Below are 20840 nucleotides of genomic sequence, written 5' to 3'. Positions count from 1 at the left end.
TTTCATGTGCTGGTGCTGAGCTTGGGTGAAAGTTTGTCTACCTTGTGTGAGATTTTTGTGTGGATGAGGAATACATCACACTATTGTGAGTTCTACTCTGGAACTCTGTTCCTGCTCTTGTACTCTACCTGCACTGGGTATATTCTTCAACAGTATTACCTGTTTTACTACTGTTTTTCTTCTGTAACTTAGCAACAACAGTTCCTTATGGCTTTACCTGGTTTCAGCCATCATGATTCTCATCTTTGGAATACTTCTTTTTTTAGGTATCAGTGGGGAGACTTTATGGTTTACCTGAGGATATGCACCAAGTGACTCTTTAAAGCAGAGATTGTGGTGGGAGGAAGTAAAGGATTTTATATCTACCTTTATTCTCCAGTCAGCTAGTAAAGAGCAGTAATTGTTACCAGTTGTAAGCAATCAGATGAGCAAACCTGCAGCCTAATTTTAAACTACCTCACACTCACTATACCTCACAATTACCTTCCTGTAATAATGTAATGAATGACTTTGAATGCATGAGAAAAATGAGCCTTGGATGAGATATGGATTTTACAATGAGTCCTGATAGGCATCTTGCTTTGGTCTCTATACTGTGTACCTAAACATGTATTTTTTTTTTAATGTGGTTGCAGTACTGATTTTCATTAAGATAGGTATTTATATGTTTTTTGGAAATAAATATGTATATGTATAGTCATTTGGATGTAAAGATGTCTAAATTTACTGAAGATATGGTAATTTTGCAGGTAACTGTTGGGCACAGTTTTCATAATTGTATGGTAGTAAGGAGAAAAAAATGGAGTTACTTTTCTTTGATAAGGCAGAATAAAGTTTTATAGCTGGTACTTAGGAGGAAATGCTTTTGTCGTTATGCAAAAAATTGTTTATCTCAAGATCACTGATAAAGAATGAAAACTTCATAGTCGCAGGCTTGGTTGTGTTCTTAAAGCAGAACTTGATTGATTGTGCTTCAAGTGTTCACGTAGGTTTTATACTAGCATGTGTGTATGCTTATGTTCACTTCTTCTTTTAATTTTCAATCTCAAGAGTATGAGGTTACTAGGTGTGCAGGGTTTCAGGTGAGAGGAATTTGAGGAATGCTCACAGTACTAGTTTTCTTCCACTAACTGAGGGTTTGTAGTAAGTGAGCTTTCACGTTGTTATTTCTTTCACCCTTCCAACCTGTATTGTAAAAGTATTTTAAGTTTTGGAAGATCTTTCTGGACTCTCCATATTTTTGATGGTAATGTCTGTAACAAATATCTTAAAGAATATTCTTGCATGTTTTTTTTTCTTAGTATCTTTTGCGTTCAGTCACATGGTTGTTGACACCTCCTTTGTGAGCAGTGATTTCGACATACAGTCATCTGCTGACTTGTGGAATACTTTTCCGAGTTATCTGCGCTTGATTGAAGGTTACTTTAAAAATACAAATAGCATGATAGGAGTTTTAGGCTGCTTTCCAAGGATATGATTTGTTATTGTTGTTTGTAGTGTCACTTTTCCTTTTTAATACCTGGTTGCTGATGTTAATAATGTTTCTGAGAGTGGAAAAAAAACCCTGAAAATAATATTTGTAGAAAATTAAATTATGTAAAATGGACAGAAAAGCCTAGAAGGCCTATTCTTGTGACAGTTGCAGCACAAACTTGTAAGTTTTATAAAACTTCTTTAAAAAGCATCATTGAATTGTTTTCTCTGCTTCATACCTTTTCCCCTTTTTGTCCGCCATTCATAAATAAAACTAATTTTTAAATTCTGTGTGCTCTAGAAGAACAGTTACAGTAGAAGAGAAATTAAACAGTTTACAGAAGAGATGTACTTTTTCTCTTCGCTATGACAGTAAGCGTTCTTGTTGTGGATGTGTGTATAACAAATCTAGTTATAGAGAAGTTATATTGTACTCACCCTGCTGTGGAAAATCTGGTTGGCTGTTGTGACAGGTACTATCATAAATGTGGTACTGTGCTTTTATTACACAACTGGAAAACAGAATTTAGACCTTCACAAGTGTGACCTCTGTTAGTTCTTAAGTGTAACAGCTTTTTACAGTGGTTACATTTTCTCTTTCCCATTTGATGCTTTTGTTTTCACCAGCATTTTCAGTTTTCTGGTGCTTTACCTTTGGATTTCTTTTTATTGTATTTGATAGTACCTAGATTTTACAAAGACTGAGAGGAATTTAGTGTAGGGGCGGCGTTTTTTTGTTTTTGTAGGGGTTTTTTAAAGGTTCTCTTAAAGCAGGAAATGCTTATAAAATGCAGCATTTTATATTATGGATACCTCAAAAAACCTGTCATCCTGTTTAAATATAGCAAGGGCATAACTTGGCTGATGAAGTTCTCACAGTTAGGAAGCACAACATTCTGTCAGAGTAAAGTGTTAAATTGAGTTATGCTCAAACTAAGTATTTAATTCACTTCTCAAGAAACAGAAGGTAGTGTTTCAGTGTTGAAAACTGTTTTATTTTTTTTGGCAGCTGCAACATTGGGAGCTTGCTCTCAATACTTCAAGTAGTCCGCAAGCTGTTTTGAAAGCATGGTGTGGCCTCACAGAGATAAGTGAGAAGGAGCGTTAACTCTTCTCTGCATTCATGTCCGTATCTATAAAAATAGAAATAAACTAGTGTTCGTTTTAGCCTTCTGTGCTATGGAAGTGTAATGAACTGGACATTGGAGTTGATTATTTTATCAGGAAAAACCCAAAAGCAGCATATATGATATGTGTGTTGTCTATCTGAGGGTTCTTTCTTCAAAGAAGATAGAAAAAAGAGCACTGTAAGGCTTGTCTTAAAACCCTCATGAGTTTTGTCTAAGTGTTCACCCAGAATATGTCCTCACCTATAATACTTCCTTGTGCTTCCCCACCACTGTGGATTCAGTCTTCAGTTTTTCCATTTTGCCCTCTGTTCCTTTTTGGTGTTTTGGGTTTTTTTTACCTTGTAACAAATACAGAGTTATACTTTATTAAACTCTGTGTGCTGTAAGATATGACCAATATAAGTTAGGCTATAGAGCAGTCCAGTTAGGAATATATAATTTATATTGCACTGGTTGCTTCTCTTAAGCTCTTATAATAAAAATAGAATTTCATGAATAGCAGTTCCATGAGGAATTTTTTTATTCCCATGTAAATTCATTGGAAATTAAATATTTCCTAAGTTAATGAATCTATAGTCTCATTATTAGGTATGTGAAAACATTTGAACTGTTTCCTTCCAAAAATAGGCCCTTTAGAGTTAATAGTGCATGGTATATAGCACTTTTCTTTACCACTTCTTAGAGGGGAAAACTCACGTTTGTGGAACTTTTGGGATTTTTCCCCTCAAAACTTTTACTTTCACCATACATTCGTACATTTTGTTGGTGAAGTTAAGCATACAGTGTTCCATAAGGGAGTGGGAAGGGCAGGTAATGCTGATGTGCTCTGCACTTTACTGGGGTCCAGACTGGTACTGTGCTGCTGTTGCCACTGGAAATGGGGATCTTTTTCTTCCCTCTTTCTATTCAAAAGTTCACTCAAAATGCCTGTGTGCTATGCAGATAGCTTGAGCAGTGAGTAACCAGGAGCACAGCTGGCAGCGTGGTTGCTTTTTCCACAGTGTGTTTAAATATGGCCATGCCCTCTGCCCTCCCCATGTTGTGAAAGTTTCCCCACATCTGAAACCTGAGGATTTGCACTGGCTACAGTTTTGTTATTGTTGGGAGCTGGCAGATGGTAACCACCTCTGTTGAGCAATAGAACGATGAGGTAGTCCCATGTCAGCTGAAGTGAGTCTTCACAGCTGTGCTCAGTTACAGGAATTCTGGGGTAACTAGTCAAGTGTAATCTGAATGCTTGGTTTGTTACCATATTTTCTTTGCAGGATAGTTCCAAATCTGACTTAAGTGGTTTCTTGATTAAGCAAGGGCACTTCTTAGTAATCTCTTTTCTTCCTTTTAATTGGAAGAAGGGCTCAATTGAAAGTGAAATACAGTGTAAAGATCAGACTTGGAAATACTTCAAAACTTTGCACTCTCTACCAGAGCTGCCTTCTCCCTAGCCCTTCCTTTTTTTTGCAAATTTAGGAATCTTCAGAACTGTTTGATATGAGTTACATATTTCAAGGTTTTAAATATTGTATAACTTTTACTGTTGTTAATTATCCAATGGATACTGTCATTTGAGAACTTTGTCAGAAAAGAGATGGTATTCCATTGCTGGGTGATCTGAATCATAGTGATCCATTGGGAAAGCAAACTTGTAACAAGTATGACAAAACAAATAGTCGTGAACAGAAAAGGGGGGGGAAAAAGGTTGCACTAAGGTGGGAAGAGAATTCAAATTTAAAAACAAAACACCAACCTACTAGAGAGAAAATCAGGGTATTTTACCAATGCCTGATTCAGTTAGCAGACAAAATACTTTTGAAAGAAGACAGAACATATATATTTTAGTCTGCACTAGGTGAATCAGTAAACAGAAGTAGCTCACATAGTATTTTGGTGAATTTTAGTTTAATGCATCTGTTTTATTTCTCTTCACATTTTCATAGTGTTGGAGTTAGACTATACCAATTACTAAGATTGAAAGTTTAGATAATTTCTAGATGTTACAGTAAATTTATGACTCTGAATCACTTGCTGAGGAAAGAACTGTTCTTTATTGCTGAAGTCATTTTTTGGTCCGTGAGACTACAAAAGCAGTGTTAAGATGTACATATCAAGGTCTGGGTACTTTAAATGGTCACAAGCATGTTTTTATTTGAAGTACCAATTTGAAGAAGAATTAGACCAGGGCAGTGCATGTTTGACATGCTCATGTTTCAGTACCGATAGGTTCCTGTTGGACATGACTTTCAGGTGTACAACTTGTTTCTTTGCTCCCCCAGGTCTGAAGCACAGAAGCATGCTTTCCACTGAGCCTCACACTACCACCTGTGATACAGAATGTCTCTAAGTGAGAACAACAGTGTGGTGTTTGCCTATGAATCGTCAGTGCACAGTACCAATGTACTCCTCAGCCTAGATGATCAGCGAAAGCAAGATATCCTTTGTGATGTTACAATTTTAGTGGAAGATCAGCGATTTCGGGCTCACAAAGCTGTGCTTGCAGCTTGCAGCAGTTACTTCCTTTCAAGAATTGTGGGCCAGGTGGACGCTGATCTTATCATCACTTTACCGGAAGAGGTGAGTGTCACTCCCTTCTGCATTTTACCTGCCAGTGCTTCTAATCTGCTTTGTTCAATTCTCTTTTATGGTAGGTTGGGGTTTAACTGATGAGTTAAAGTAGGGCGTTTAAGGGCTGAAGGGAAGGAATTTCCAAGTTGTAAAGCTGCTGTTGGTTGAGGTAAAGGCTAGACAGATCAGAGTGTTTATCACAGGCTGCAAATAAGTGAGTGCTGTCATGGGAAATATATAGGGGAGATCTTTTCAATTAAATATATATTTTTAAATTATGCACCTATTTTAAAGGATATTTTTGTCAAAAACAGGTCTTCAGTGGTAAAGAGATACTGCACATCTAGTTCTTTTATATGACAAGAACATTTTTCAAGTAATAAATAAAGCTTAAAATGGTAATACCTTTGAATTAGTTTCATTAAGATTTGGGTTTGTATGTTTGAGTAATACAACTGTGCATATTTTCCTTGCTGCTTACTGTTATTTACAATTTCCTTTGGCTCAGTTTTCCATCCTTTTTACACACTAATCATTAGCAGCTTGAGGTTTTTTTTACTGTATTTTATTACTGTTAGGACTGAGAAAATGTATTGCAATCACTTGTTTCCTTTTTATACCCCTAAAATACATATTCTTAGCTTTCATTTAAAGGCATTCAGTGGGAACGAGCCAGAACCTGACATGTATTGGAAAAAATATATATTATTACATATCTGGAGCATCCAATACGTTTAATTATACTAGTTAATATTTAGTTAAGTTATAAGAGGTATGAGGCATGAATCCATTAAATAAACCAGAGTTGGAAGGAACCAGAGTTTGTACAGAAAATGGAAGAACATAATGGTGGTATTTACTACAAGGTAGACTTAAGAGGACACAATGTATTTAAGTATTACTGATGTAAGAACTGAATCTGCTAAAGCAACTAGCAAAAATGCTGACAGTGAATCTCATCTTCTAATTATTTGATCTGATCACTTACCTGGTAAAAGCATTTTACGACAGCAACTTGAGCTTCTCTTCTGGGAAATGCTGAAGATTTTGAAACAAGTCAGTTTGTGTAGCTGCATATCTAAGATTAGAGACAAACACTGATCACGTGGTTTGATGTGTGATTTTTTGTTTTTAAACCTTTTTAATCATCCAAAATACTTGAAGTGTAAATTGAAAGACACCAGCCCACAATCTGGGATACCAAAAATATTTTTTAAATTGAAGTACTTCATATATATCATATTGTAGAGATTGTCATTTTGGTGTAGGGTTTGTTGTTTTTTCTGCCACTGTTTTTATTCTTTGACTTTCATCCCAAATAAAAATAAAATAAATGACTACTACAAGAGTTGCTTTTCTAGGTCAGTCAGACTAAGCGTCTAGGGTTCTCTTTTGTTTGAGCATAGCTAGCTAGGAATGGGTAAGAGAAAGTGAAAGAGGTAGAGTGTTTGTCCCCTCTTGATCCTTGCAGTTTTCGCAGTCTTTCTCCCTTAAATAGAAGGACGGTAGAGTTTTAAAATACCATTATATTTTTTTCTTTCAGTGTCATTTATGAATGCTACTTATTTGTAAATCCACTTTAATGTTTTGTTAACTACACTAAGTCTGAAGACTTCTTAACATCTTATGGATAAACTGTCTTTTACATTCTACTTCCCCACATTATAAAGGATGACTTAATGTGGTGGTGTAATCATTAGTCTCTCCAGAGCATATTTCAAATGCTATTTTAAGAAATCTTTAGGTAGGTCGTAAGAGTTTACCAACAGTTTTGAAGAATGGTCTCTGTGCAAATCTCATCAACTTCCTTTCCTGTGTTGTGATCTTTAAAAAGAATGCACCAAGCAACTACTAAAAAACCAAAGTAAACAAACCCTTAGCTGATTCTTAAATTGAATTGCATGAATAGTTTATTATTTTGCTGGCAGAAGGATTCAGTGTAGTTAATGCATTGATACAGTGCTTTATTTAGCATAAAATACTGTTCGTTTTAGTAAAGGCAGGAAGCAGAGTGTGGACTTGAGTTTGAGTACTAGTAGTGGACATACTGCTTTATTCTTCATTTGCCAAGAAAAGGCTAAAGAAAGTGTCATGTAGTTGGTAATATGGGGATCTGTTCGTGCCTTTGTACTTGATTCCCTAGACACTTTTTCATGTGTAGAAGATCTTGTGCAGTTTCTAATGATGCAGTTTTGATTTATCTCTGGATTCCATGAGAGGCAACTGTTTTGAAGACATACATGTTCAGTTAAAATTACTTACTCTAAAGGGGCTTTAAACTGAGCATTCTGTTTGGTGTACAGTTTCTGGGTGCATTTCTTCTGATCTATGGGAGGAAGAAGGGAGTAGGTGGCTATAGTAGTAAGCAAGCTTATGTGGTCAAACTCCATTTTTTCAAGCATTTTTTACATCAATGGTGCATAAGACTAAGTGATTAACGCTAATTGCTCTTCAAAAAGTACAATTAAATACCAGCAGCATACTCCAGAGTAATTCGTATACAACTTGCTTTGAGAGATATCTTTGTGAGGATGGAATCCTGTTACTGGTTTTCAGCATACAGCAATATTTTTCGCTTTTAGTACTGCATTGCCAGAACATTTTATTAGGAGTTTGATCACAGTAAAGAAAACTGTCACAAAAAATGTAGGATAAAATTGTATCAGAAGAATTGTTTCAGAATGAGTTTGACCAGGTTTTCGCTATAGAACAAATCTGCTGCTTTTGTCCTGTACTCTGTCCTGCTGGCAGGACAGGTAAATTTGTGTGTTTCTCTACATAAACCCAGGTTGACTGTACTAATGGTTGGTTTGCTTGTTTGTTTTTGTAATAGGTAACACTTAAAGGATTTAGTCCTTTGCTTCAGTTTGCATATACAGCAAAACTTGTTTTAAATAAAGACAATGTGTCTGAAGTTTGCAAATGTGCAGAATTTTTGGGAGTACGCAACATTGAAGAGTCCTGCTTTCAGTTTCTCAAATTCAGATTTTTGGACTTTAAATTGGATCAGCAGGAATGTCCTCGGAAGAAATGTTGCACACAGCATTGTCAGAAAACAAACCCTAAAACTGGCAATGCGGATGATGGAGACCTAGAAATAAATGATGAAGTAGAAGCACTTCTAGAAAAGGAATATAGTCAAATTCCTGACACAAAGCCCTGTAAAGATGAAGAAAATGCTAAATCATCGCCTGCTCTCCAAGATAATGCCAATCAAAACTGCGATCCTGTACATTTAGAAAGGGGTAGTATTTCCAGCTTATCTTCCCAATGCCCAAAGTATAGAAAATTCCAGAAGGCTTTTGGAAATGACAAAGTTCATACTTCAGAGTCCAATTCCAGTATTAAAGACATTCAGGTACCACCATTTGCAGCTTCTCTTGAGAAGGAAATACCTGATAATGATGGCATACAAAAAGCTCAGGAGTGTGTGCCTATGCAGCTGGTCTCAAACTGTGAAGAGACTCAGGTAGAAATGGAAGAAGGGGAAGAAGGCATTCAGAAAAAAGAAGAGTCGAAGAGAGATTCTGTAGCTCCGAGTGTGTCGTGTCCTGTGGAGAAAATGGATCTTGCTGCTTTTCCCCAAAACTCTGCTGCACCTCATGGACTCAATTCTGTGTCTATTTCACATAGTTGTGAGCAATATGGTAACTTGAATTTCAATAGTATGCAAAACAACACGGTCTTGGCTGGAAAAACTGTGCCAGGTACTGGAGGTGGAAATGACAAAACTGAAAGCCAAGGTAACCCATCTTCAAAGGTGGATTTGTGCATTAGGGAAGCCACTAACATCACCTCAGCTGGAGATCGAAGCAGTGTGGAGAGAGAGATAGCAGAACAGCTAGCACAGGGGTTCTGGAGTGATATTCACAGCACAGATGCCTGTCAAATACATTTACCACCTGCAGTTTCTAAAGAGTACTTGGAGCCGGTGTATTCAGGGAAAAAATCAGAGTGTCCATGGCTGGGGATCAGGATCAGTGAAAGCCCTGAACCTGGCTCTCAGCGAACTTTTACAACGCTGAATTCCGTCAACTGCCCCTTTATAAGCAACCTTAGTACTGAAGGATGCTCCAACACCTCTGAAATAAGCAGTGGAGATTATGTTCAGGGTCAGCAACAAGAACCATGTCCCTATAACTATGTGATAAGTTTGGGAGAGGATTCGGAGACTGACACTGAGGGAGACAGTGAATCCTGTTCAGCAAGAGAGCAAGAATGTGAGGTAAGAACATGCTGATGTATCCTTTGCTTCCTGGTCTCTTAAGGCCATCTTAAAAAATCTAATTGAGTCTTGCGTGTTTTGTTGTTTTGGGGGTTTATTTTCTGTGGCTGCTTGTTTTAAAAAGTCTGGAACTGAAACTTTAAATAACCATTCAGAGGTTTATATGGAAGGTCACTGTTAATTCAGGGAGACTGAATTGAAGTATAAAAGCATTTTTGGTCAGATGTTGAAGTGTTAGATGCTTACATATTAGATCTTTTAAGATTTTGTCTGGACCAACTTTATCAGAAAAGGTTGTGAGTGTTAAATCAAGGCATGAAGGTTCTTTCTTAGATATTTTTTTTCTTTTATCTGCTTCAGTTAGCTTTAAGAAAACTCTAAACTCCTTGGAACTTTTGTTTAATAGAAACTTACAAATTTTCTTGTTTTTATTCTGAGCTGTGGGGTGAAGATGGGAGAGAAATGATGCTTCAGATTTAATGTGAAGTGAAAATTAAGTTTTCAAGCTGGTTTCAGTAGCTGTGTATTTAAGACTTTAACAATATCACCTTCTCCAACACTAAGGTTATTTTTGTTTCTCCAACTTCAGCAATAATTTGACACTTCCTTTCTTTGGTAGTGGTTTAGGCAGATACCATACAAGTGTAGTCTAATCCTAAAAGATTTTGTGATATACCTGGAACAATTTCTGTCTCAGTTCTTAAAATCATAGAATTGCAGTTGTAACTCTGCATGATGGACCATTCAATGTTACAAAAATTCGATTATTCTTACAGCGCTAGGGTTTTTTTCTTTTCAAGATGCAGGGCCTTACTGAGACTGAACATAAGTGGAACCGGCCATCAATACAAAAAGCTGGAATGCCAAACAAAAGGCCAGGATTGGTTAAATACATTCCTCATGTTTGTGACAGAGAAGTAGATGTTATCATTGCTGAGGACAGTACTCTTGATTTTTTTATTATTATTTTTTGCCTGTTTGTCACCAGTAGTTGCCAATCAGAGAAAAGATGTCTCTATGTTCTTTTTAACCTAAATTCAGATCTTTAACCACAGCAAGGTAACATATTCTGCTACTTAATATACTCAAATGTAAGGATTAAAATAAAGTATCTTTAGTTGGATACTCAAAAAACATGGTGATTATTTTATAAAGGTAAATATGTTTTTCAGTATTAGCCAATACTTCGTGATCTCAAATGCTTTTGTAGCTCAGGTATACAACAGTAGCAAGAGCCTGGTCCCCTCTTTTCTCCAAAACAAAGAAATACAAGACAAATATTGTAACTTCTGTATTTTAAGGAATTGCCTGTTTCAGATGAACTTTTCCTGCAGGAAAAAAAAGCATAGGTGTAAAAATGTATGCAGGATGCAGTCTTAATTGCAGCTTTGGGAGAACTTCAGACTGTGTTAATGAGTCTTGACACCTGTTTTGTGCCTCACCGAACTATAACTTACTTTCTTGGAGTGTATCACCTGAATATTTTCCGCATGCACGAGTAGCTTTCATCCTACTCTGAATATGGTTGTGAGGGTCTAGTGTAAATATGCAAATACTCTATTGCACCTGTGCTTGAACCTCCTGTAGTTGAAACCCCCTGGATTTTATCCCATCATCTGATGGCTATGTTAGTTTTCTCTTGTCTCTGAGATGTAGGAAGAAGGATGGGTTGTATGGTAAAGAATCCTTAAAATGGAAACTTGACTTGTTGGTGTTTGTGTATATCAGTTCCACCTTGGATTTACAACTGTATCTCACATTCTAGGTAAAACTGCCCTTTAATGCACAAAGGATTATCTCACTTTCCAGAAATGACTTCCAGTCATTTCTGAAAATGCATAAATTAACTCCTGAACAATTGGACTGTATTCATGATATCCGAAGACGAAGTAAAAATAGAATTGCAGCACAGCGATGTCGCAAGAGAAAACTTGACTGCATACAAAATCTTGAATCTGAAATTGAAAAACTGGTATGTATAAATATTCATTGCTGTTGTAATGTCTTTCTCTAAACATCTTGACTGGCTATCTGGCAGTAGTTTGAGACTGAGGTGATTTACTACTTTTTTCACTCAAGCTTAGAAAACTTTATCAGTATTGTATAACTTCTTGATAGCAGTTCTAGATTTTTCTGAGCCTTGCTCTAAGTACACACACCTTTCCTTCAGTGGACTTGTTTCCATTCAAATAAAACATGCATCACAGCATAATTTTTGGTGAATGATGTTTCTGAAACCCATAAGCTCTGAATTGAATTGTATAGAATGATTCGCAGACTGTTATCATACACTGTTTTCTGCCTCTTCCCCTTTCCTGCTTTGAGATTTTGTTCTTCAGCTCATGGTATTGCTCATGATCAAGTTTGCAGTTACGCAATTGTTAGTTGTGTAAGTACTGTTCTTGGAATGTGTCAACATGGGCTGGCAAACTGTTTCCTGAGTTTTGAGTGTTAAAAGTGAGACCCTTGCAGAAAGGCGGAACATACAGAAGAACTTGGGAAGTTGCTTGCCTTTTTAGCAGTTGTATCAAGATTGTAGCTGAGGAATTGATGCATCCAGATTGCTCTGCAGCCATCTGTTAATATATTTTCTCCTCCTTAAGAAGGCAATAAAAAGATGAATATGTAACTTAGAGAAATGTAGGAAATCTGAGGTTAGGATTATCCAAAAATAGCAATGGCAAGGAGATAATTGAGTGACTTTTCAGAAAAACAAGTCTTTGTTTGACACTCTCATCTCAGTTTCATAGTCAGTCATACCATGTGCATGAAATAGTTCAGTCGTTTAGGACTACTGTACTCTTTTTCTTGTTTGTGGAGCATTTTAGGCTTGGTGTACCTGAATTTGGTATCTGCATCAGCTGGAACATAGCAGTCATGTTCCATTTTTTTTACTTCAAAGTGCAAAAGGAAAATAAAATTAGAGCCAAGTGCCATGAACTGGAAACTTATTTTCCTGTGATCATCATCTTTCACTGCATCTACTCCTGCTTCTGCAATGAGGAGGTAGGCTTTGAAGGAGGGCTTGCAGTGCTATACAGCTCTGATGAGCTGACAGAGCAGGTTGTGCTCAATGAAGAAGGTGCCCTTTGAGGGAGGGTAATCAGGTGATTGTATTAATAATATCCTTACTGAAGAGAGAAGTTGCATTTCTGCCATTTCAGAACTTTTTGCCTGGTTTTGTCATCATGTTGTCATTTCTCTTATGTAACTGTCAATATTTTGCAATACTTGGGCAGGGAATTAAAGGCTGATCTGCAAGATTAGACATGTGGTTGTTTAAGAGACTAATAATTATAATATTCTTTCTTCTGTGGACCTGTACTGGAACAGACTGAAGGTCTGCTGTTTGACAGGTAACACTCAGCAAGATCTAGATAATGAGTGTTGAGTCTTGAGACTTGTGAGGTGAGGTCTGTGTTATATGAATCATCTCCTAGGCACACACATGTTCCAGTCGCATATTTTTTTTCAACTGTGCTGATAAGTTTCTTCAGAAATTCCTGAAAAGACCCTGTTTGGAGCTCTTGAGCATGTCTGACAGCCAGGGATCATCAAATTTGTGTGAGTTGTACACAAATATAGAAACATTAAGATCTGTCTAGGCATGATTTCCAGGTGGGTGGAAGAAGAAAGATGTCTGTGAAGGGCTGTGTGTGGTACATCCAGGTTGCTTCATGCATGATGGTTCCTGCCTTGTTCCTGTTACTCTGGGTCAGTTGTGTCTCAGACCTGTAAGTCGTTGATCTTCTCATGGTATCATCTGTAACGCGGTTTTGAGAGGGAATAGAATGGTGTAGCTATAGTTGGACAACTCTTGACAAGTAGATAATACTCTGTACTACCTGTCAGGTGATACTTTTTGGTGGAATTCCTCATCCAGTTTCCAGTATGTGCAGCATGTTGTCTTGTATTAGTTTCTATTTGGTGTTGCTTCAATTTTTTTCTCTCTCAGAAGATACTTGTGGTGTGTTTCTTGGAAAAGTCCTATATTTGGAACAGACTCACCCCTGCCTGACTAGAGGCTGGAAACTGGCAGCTGGCAAATAGCTTTGCAGACGAGGACCTTGGGGTCTGGGCAGACAGCAGGCTGAGCATGGGTCAGCAACATGTCCAGGCTGAAAAAAAGGCCATCAGATGTGTCCTGGACAGTGTTAACAGGAGCACAGCCAGTTGTTGGAGGGCAGTGGTTGTTACCCAATTTTGGCACATGTAACACTGAATCTTTTGCTGAGTTTTTACCTCTCCCAGTTCCAGGAGCACATTGATAGACAGGAGGAAGGTTGGATGAAGGCCATTGGGATGGTCAGGCCTGAAGTACTTCTGTGGTGACAGGCAGAAGAAACAGGGCTTCTACCTGGAAAAGGGATGGGGAAACCTAATGGCTACCTGCCCATATCTGTGGGGCAGTCCTTGAGGTTATATAGCCCTTGGTAGTGGAAGATCTTCAACTTCCTGGGGGGAGTACTTGACAGCAAGAGAACAAGAGACATTGTCGTTACAAGGAGGGATTTCATCTGAGTATAAGGAAACTTTTTCTTCTAGTGGGGACAGGCAGGCAGTGGAGCAGTTCATCCAAAAAGGCTGTGCATGCCCTGTCTTTGAGGGGTTTGTGGCATGACTGAGCAAAGCCCTGAGTTGCCTGATCGTACCTGATTTCTGACTTTGTATTGAGCAGGAGGTCAGACTACAGACCTGCTGAGGTACCTCCCCTCCCAAGTGATTCTGTAAAATTGGAAATAGTATGTTAAGTTCTACTTCTGTTAAAGAAAGATACTGTTCAGTGCTGAATCTGTTACCTGAGAGAGTTACCTTTGATCATATCTCTTGATCTTTGGTACTGATAAAGTAATATTTTTACCCCCACATATAGCCTTTGCTTATTGACCTTTTAGGCGAATCTGGGTGTTCTTGTTGGTCACTAATGTTCTGGATTTGAGAATACACAAGGGCTACTTAGAGATGCTGACTTATTAGAAACAGCTCTTTCAGAGAACAAGGAATGTGTATATTCACATTCCTTGTACTTTCTCTTGTACAATGGGATCACCGTGCCTGAGCAGGAAGGTGGAGCCAGGTGACCCACTGTGGTCCCTTCCAACCCGACCCATCCTGTGATTCTCATTTCGAAACTTTTAAAATGAGAGTACTTGTGCGGGGGAGCAGAGTAGAGGACAACTGGTCTCAAGAAGCACTACTTTGCGGAAGATTCTGTAGCTGAGGAGGAGGATGTGTCCGTGATCCAAGAAAAATGTAATTGAGATCTTGTTATATATATTATAGCAGGGTGAGGTGTGTGAACTAAGTACATACATTACCAGAAGATTCTAAAGAGCTCTCAGTTTATTATGACCTCAAAACTAACTGACATTACTTTGTAGTATTAGTATAATGCTGCTAAAATAAAATAATAATATTTAAATATATTAACCTGTCAACAACTTCAGAAGGGGGGGTGAGGAATTTACACTGGAGTAACTATTTCTGAATGTTCATTTTTGTTTTAAACAGCAGTCCAGATAATTTCATCAGTCCACAATACACACCTGAGTGCCTCTACATACACAAAAGGTACTTAAAGTGATTTTAGATTAGGTGATTTGCCTAACAGAATGGAAAAGATTATTCTGATAAGTATTGAAAAACACCTGGATAACAATGCAGGCATCAGTAACAGCCAGCACGGCTTCATGAGAGGAAAGTCCTGCTTGTCAAACCTGATTTCCTTGTATGACAGGGTAACCCACCCAGCTCGTCTAGGAAAGCCAGTATGTGTACTCCTCTTGGACTTCACCAAAGCTTTTGACAGGCTCTCCCAGGATCCTTCTGAGCACAGCTGGATAAACACATCACGTGGAGGGAGAGCAACTGGCTCATGGGTCAGGAACAAATGGCGACAAGTGCCTGGGGTGACATCAGGCTGGCACTGGCCCCTGGTGGGGTTCTGCAGGGCTCCATCCTTGGCCCTGCGCTCCTCACTGTCTTCATTAAAAACCTGGGCACAGGACTCAATGGGACGCTCCATAAGTTTGCCAATGACACTAAATTGGGAGGAGTTGTCAACTCCCTCGAGGGCAGAGAGGCCCTGCAGAGAGACCTGGACAAATTGGAGTCTTGGACAATCATCAACCGTGTGAAGTTTAACAGGGGCAAGTGCCAGATCCTGCACTGGGATGGGGCAACCCTGGCTGTGTGTATGGACTGGGGAATGAGAGGCTGGAGAGCAGCTGTAGAAAAGGACCTGGGGCTCCTGGTCCATGGCCAGTTGAACGTAGTCAGCAGTGCCCTGGCAGCCAGGAGGGACATCCATGTCGTGGGGGGCATCAGGCACAGCATCGCCAGCTGGGCAAGGGAGGGGATTGTCCTGCTCTGCTCTGCACTGGGGCAGCCTCATCTTGAATATTCTGTGCGGTTTCAGACACCACAATTTAAAAATGACATTAAGCCATTGGAGAGCATCCAAAGAAGGGTCATGAGGATGGGGAAGGGTCTGAAGGGAAAGCCGTATGAGGGGTGACTGTGAGCATTTGGTCTGTTCAGCCTGGAGTAAAGGAAACTGAGGGGAGACTTCACTGAGGTCTTCAACATCCTCAGGAGGAGCAGGTGCCTATTTCTTCTCTCTGTGATCAGTGACAGGACTTGAGGAAACAGCATGAAGTCAAGTCATGGGAGGTTTAGGTTTGATATTAGGAAAAGCCTCTTCCCCCAGAGAGTGGTTGGACACTAGAACAGGCTCCCCAGAGCAGTGGTCACAGCCCTGACAGAGCTCAAGAAGCATTTGGACAATGTTCTCAGGCACAGGGTGTGACTCTTGAGGTGTCCTGTGCAGGCCCAGGAGTTGGACTCAGTGACCCTGATGAGTCCTTTCCAGTGTGATATATTTTATGATTAACAGCTGCTCCCGGTATGCTGACAAGTAGAAATCTATTCGCAAAGTCCTCTTTCTACTAATTTTAGACAAAAAGAACTGGCAACAACTGCTCTTCTTGCCAAATCCTGCCTAAACATAATCAGTTCTTCCAAAAAGAAGTTGTAGAGGTGCAAGTACGTATGAGGTTTCTCTGCAGAAGGGGATGTGAGGAGGAGTGAAAATAATAAAACTTTACAGGAGTGAATTGACATAACAGTAGTTGTAACAACGGTCCCTGTGATTGAAACTTGAAAACTATTTAAAGCTTTTTGTGTCTTCAAAACTGTATCCTCTTTTAATTGATTACAGAATTTAAAATGTATGTGTTGCAACATGTTTGGGTTCTTTGTCCTTTTCATTCAACTTCTTCATGATGGTCTTGCTTGTTCCCTGTCCTTCTTTGCCATTTCCTCATTTTTCTTTATTCAAAAAGTTGCTGGTTTCCATGATTAGACTTCTCAGTTATCAGTGTCTTTTGATCTTCAGCCAGTTGTATCAGAAGCCTCAGAAAAATTCACAATTTGAAGCAAAAAAAAAAAAGCTTGATTTAATAAAGGCTATATTTCTCTATGTGATGTTCATTAGTGAGTTGCCATCCTGTTTGTTGCCATGTGCTTGGACAATCCTGCTACAGTGTCTCTAGGTTGTCAGTTCTTCTGCACATCTTTATTTACCTTTCTTAGATTTTCTATCTAATTTAGAAACTATACTTAACTCCATTGTTTGTCCTACAGTGGACTTGGCACTTCTTGCCAATGGAAGTTATTTTCACTTAGCGGAATAGTATCAAGAATTAAAATGTGATGTTCGATTTTCAGCATTTCAGCTTTAAAATACAGATCTCTGCGAAGACTGCTTAATGTTTTGTTGACTCATTGATAATAGTTTGTGTGTTACCCTGTAGAACTGGTGTTTCAGGAATATTTACAGTAAGTGCAACTATGTTCCATTTGTTCAACTACAAATTACTCCTTTGCCAGCATGAGTTTGGAAAAAGCTGTATATCTGAAAAACTATATCAAATAGTTGAGTTGATGATGCTTCCAGAGAGATTAGGATTGGCCTTTTGATATGTTTGATTGTGTTGCTGTGTGCTTTCTTCATGCCAAATTACTTCTGTTTCAGCAGACCAGAGTATTTAAAGTCCTGTTTTAGCTTTGATAGGAGCTGAAACCATAGTTTTTAAGTTAAAATATAGACTAAAATACTGGTTTTGTTTTTGCAGCAAAATGAGAAAGAAAACTTGCTGAAGGAAAGAAACCACATTTTATCAACTCTGGGTGAGACAAAGCAGAATCTGACTGGACTTTGCCAGCAGGTGTGTAAGGAAGCAGCCTTGAGTCAAGAGCAAATACAAATACTTGCAAAATATTCTTCTTCAGATTGCCCACTCTCATTTTTGTTCCCGAAAAGAGAACAAACAGCTGCATCTGATAGTGAGCTTGTGTTACCAGCATCTGTAGAATCAGCAAATGGTCTTTCAGGTGTAACACCTACAGCTGAGCAGAGTTCCTGTTATCAGTGTGTCAAAAGTGTGTGTGAGGCCACGTATGATCAAGTACAAGAATTGCATCCAGTTTCTGCCAGAACATTGGAGCAAACGTCGCTCATGGAGCAGTGCGGACAGAGCAGTGGCATCACAGACTTCTGCCAGCAAATGACTGACAAATGCACTACAGATGAGTGAATCTCTCCTTCCCATTGCCAGCCTCTCAAACATTGCAGCTAGAAGTGGGATTGAGCATTATTGGAAAGTAACTTACTAAGTGAGAGAAAAGATAGAAGTTTAATCTTTTGAAACTACATTGACAATTACGTGGTCACCGTTATTACTTGGCAACCTTTGGGTTTGCTCTGTGTAGTTCCAGAACATAATTTGTATGTATCATCCTTGGAGCTTTTTCTGTGTGGTGATGCCAAGGAGGGTTCAGGAAAGCTGTTGGAAAGTATAAACTCCATGCACAGGTGCTTATTTGTGAGGAAGTTTTGTTCATGTATAGAGCAGCCTGTACTCTGATTTATGCCGCAGTACTTAATGCCACTCTGCATTTTAAGGAAAGCCTCCTGACAGTTGTTTATACATAATGACTTCTATACCTGGAATTCTTCTAAGACTTCTTTTTTCCTGGTAGACAAACCTTAAGAAGCAAATATAGCTCTGTAAATGTTCATTTTGTAGATGGGCTAAATAACATGACAGGATGAGGAGATTCTGGCAAGTGCACTCTGGAATAGCTCCTTGCTTCCTGCTGTTCCCCTCCCTGTCCCAGAGAAGACTTTTACTGAATTAAAGTAGTAGGCTACTACTAGTAGTAGCAGAATTGATTAGTAGTATGCTTTTATTAAATAAGGGCTTTTGTCTTGTCTCTCTAGTACAGAATTAAAAGAACTGGAGCAGCAGAGGTGCTGCCACATACTGCTCTCTTCTCTAAATTTAGTAGGAGGAATAACAACATACTGTGGAAGGCAGACATCTGAAACTGGTGCAGTTCTTGGATGAGTGTGCATTGGATCCTCTGGTATCTGAATCCCATGGGCTTATTAAAACTCACTGCTGTATTGTGACTTACTGTCCTAGCACCTTCAAGCTTGCTGCTTGTTCGTGGCAAGTTGGAATCAAAGTATTGTGAAAGTCTAAGGACAGATTTTTTTTTTTTTTTTAAGGTATTCAGGCACCACATTTTTTTCTTTCAGTGCCTAATTGCCTAAAGTAAGTTACGAGTATATTTGTTCTCTGATGACTGGGACCAGTAAAGTTCTATTTCAGAATCTTAGTCTTCGGGATACTTTATGGCTAAACCTGTAGTACATTTTCAATGGCTTGTGCTATTAGCATAGATACATAAAAAGTTTGTTGAAGAAATGAGCTGGAGATATTTCCTTTATTACTTTGCAAAGGAGAAATTCAGCTACTGAAAGTAATCCCCATTTTCTAGATTTTTACATAGCAGTGGATGCATATTGTATACCAATGATGCTTTGTTATTTAGATGTTATTCTCACACCAGAACTAAGTATCGAACCTCACCACAGAAAACTTCGGGTTTTGCTGGTTTACAAAACATGAAGAATCTTGTACAAGCCAGTGGAATTCTTCATTTCCTACCTCAGAATGTATATTAGCTTTTTGTGTCTTTGTGTGCATGTACAGTAGGCAGCAACTAAGCAAAGGCCCTTGTAAATATTGCTTTGCAGTTTTATCTTGCAGTGAGACAAAACTTGTTCTTGGCAAGGCTCTTTTTTTTTTTTTCCTCTCCCCACCATCCATAGGTAACATAGCATTAATAAATACAGTAAGCCACATATTCAAAACAAAAATTTAAAAATTGACAGATTTCAACAGGACTTCTCATAACCAGCATGTAATACAAATGACTACACTACCTCACCTCTATGGGATTGAAAGTTGATTCAAATCTCTAGTGAATCCTTGGATTTTCATCATATATCATTACTTTTTTAAGGGAAAAAGTATGCTGATGGAGCATAGCTTGTATAAATCACAATGCTTGCAGTAACTGAAATACAGAAATAAATACTACATGGCAGACATCATGATAATTGAATTGAACTTCTTTTAAATTACTATCATTGAGATATGTTGATCCTGTATAGGTATTACTTTATGAAGCTCTCCGGGCTTTTTCTCCAGTTTCTGTAGATTCCTGGTTAATTTAATCCTGTCTCCCTCCCAGGCTGCCACCCTGAGCAGCATTTTGCTCTTATGTCTCCATTTTATTTAAAAAGCAAACCATCAAGAAACAATCAAAAACAAAATTGAAAGCCCCAAACCTCTACTGTTCCTAACTACCATCACTTTAAAAGCTGGTGATATTCTGAAATGACGTGGACAGTGGCATTAAAGCATTGTCCTAATAGTGCACATACTTGGAAATGGAATTCCTTGGGTTAAATCCTCGTTATAATGAGGTGGAGCATCTTTGTAGGGAATGGCTGTCTGGGAGCTTATCCAGTGGCCCAAAGCCCTGACACACTTGGCTGCAGATGTTGGAAAACAAGGTCAGTGATGACCAAGTGTGAGGTTGGAATATCCCTAAAAAGTTGTGCTCCACTGCTGCAGTCTGGGCATCAGCCACAACCTGAATTCCACGTAGCTGATGGTGGAGGAATTCCAGGGTGGGAATCATGGCAGTTATTGACCTATGATAAATGTAATCATGTTTTTGAACCTGATATGAACTTGATGAAGTTTGAGGGTAGGTTTTTGCCTGACCAGCTGCATCTAAATAATTTTTAAAATATTTATTTAATACCATAGACCTACAAGTTGCATGTTGACTTCTGTAGCCTATATCATCAACTTGCAAATGTTAAGAATGAATGACAATTTTATGATACAGAATTCTCAGGAAAATGTTTTTGGAGTTTGGTTTTATTTTTTTTCTTCCAGTAAAGAAATACTCGATTTTGAAATTGTAAAATACTTTGTTAAAGCATGTTTTAAAATACTTTGGACAGACTATCCTAAAGCCATAAGGGTATGATGGCATACAGATTGTAAAATAAACAGATAATTACAACA

General features: G+C 38.4%; 1 protein-coding gene across 5 annotated transcripts in view; it reads left to right on the top strand.

Annotated features, from left to right (window-relative positions):
* BACH1 (BTB domain and CNC homolog 1) overlaps positions 1-20840 on the top strand; it is a 29706-nt gene extending 8866 nt beyond the window's left edge. For all 5 annotated transcript variants that reach the window (XM_048293733.1, XM_048293729.1, XM_048293731.1 and 2 more), the window contains exons 2-5: positions 4874-5171; positions 7996-9387; positions 11153-11359; positions 17523-20840. In XM_048293733.1, coding sequence (XP_048149690.1) covers positions 4932-5171; positions 7996-9387; positions 11153-11359; positions 17523-17984 — 2301 coding nt within the window. In that variant the 5' untranslated portion in view covers positions 4874-4931 and the 3' untranslated portion in view covers positions 17985-20840. The remainder of the gene's footprint in view (positions 1-4873; positions 5172-7995; positions 9388-11152; positions 11360-17522) is intronic.

This window comes from Corvus hawaiiensis, chromosome 2, assembly GCF_020740725.1.
Source record: "Corvus hawaiiensis isolate bCorHaw1 chromosome 2, bCorHaw1.pri.cur, whole genome shotgun sequence".
NCBI classification, from domain to species: Eukaryota; Metazoa; Chordata; class Aves; order Passeriformes; family Corvidae; genus Corvus; species Corvus hawaiiensis.
The sequence above is the reverse complement of the archived record's forward strand: the minus strand, read 5'-3'. Positions and strand labels throughout refer to the sequence as shown.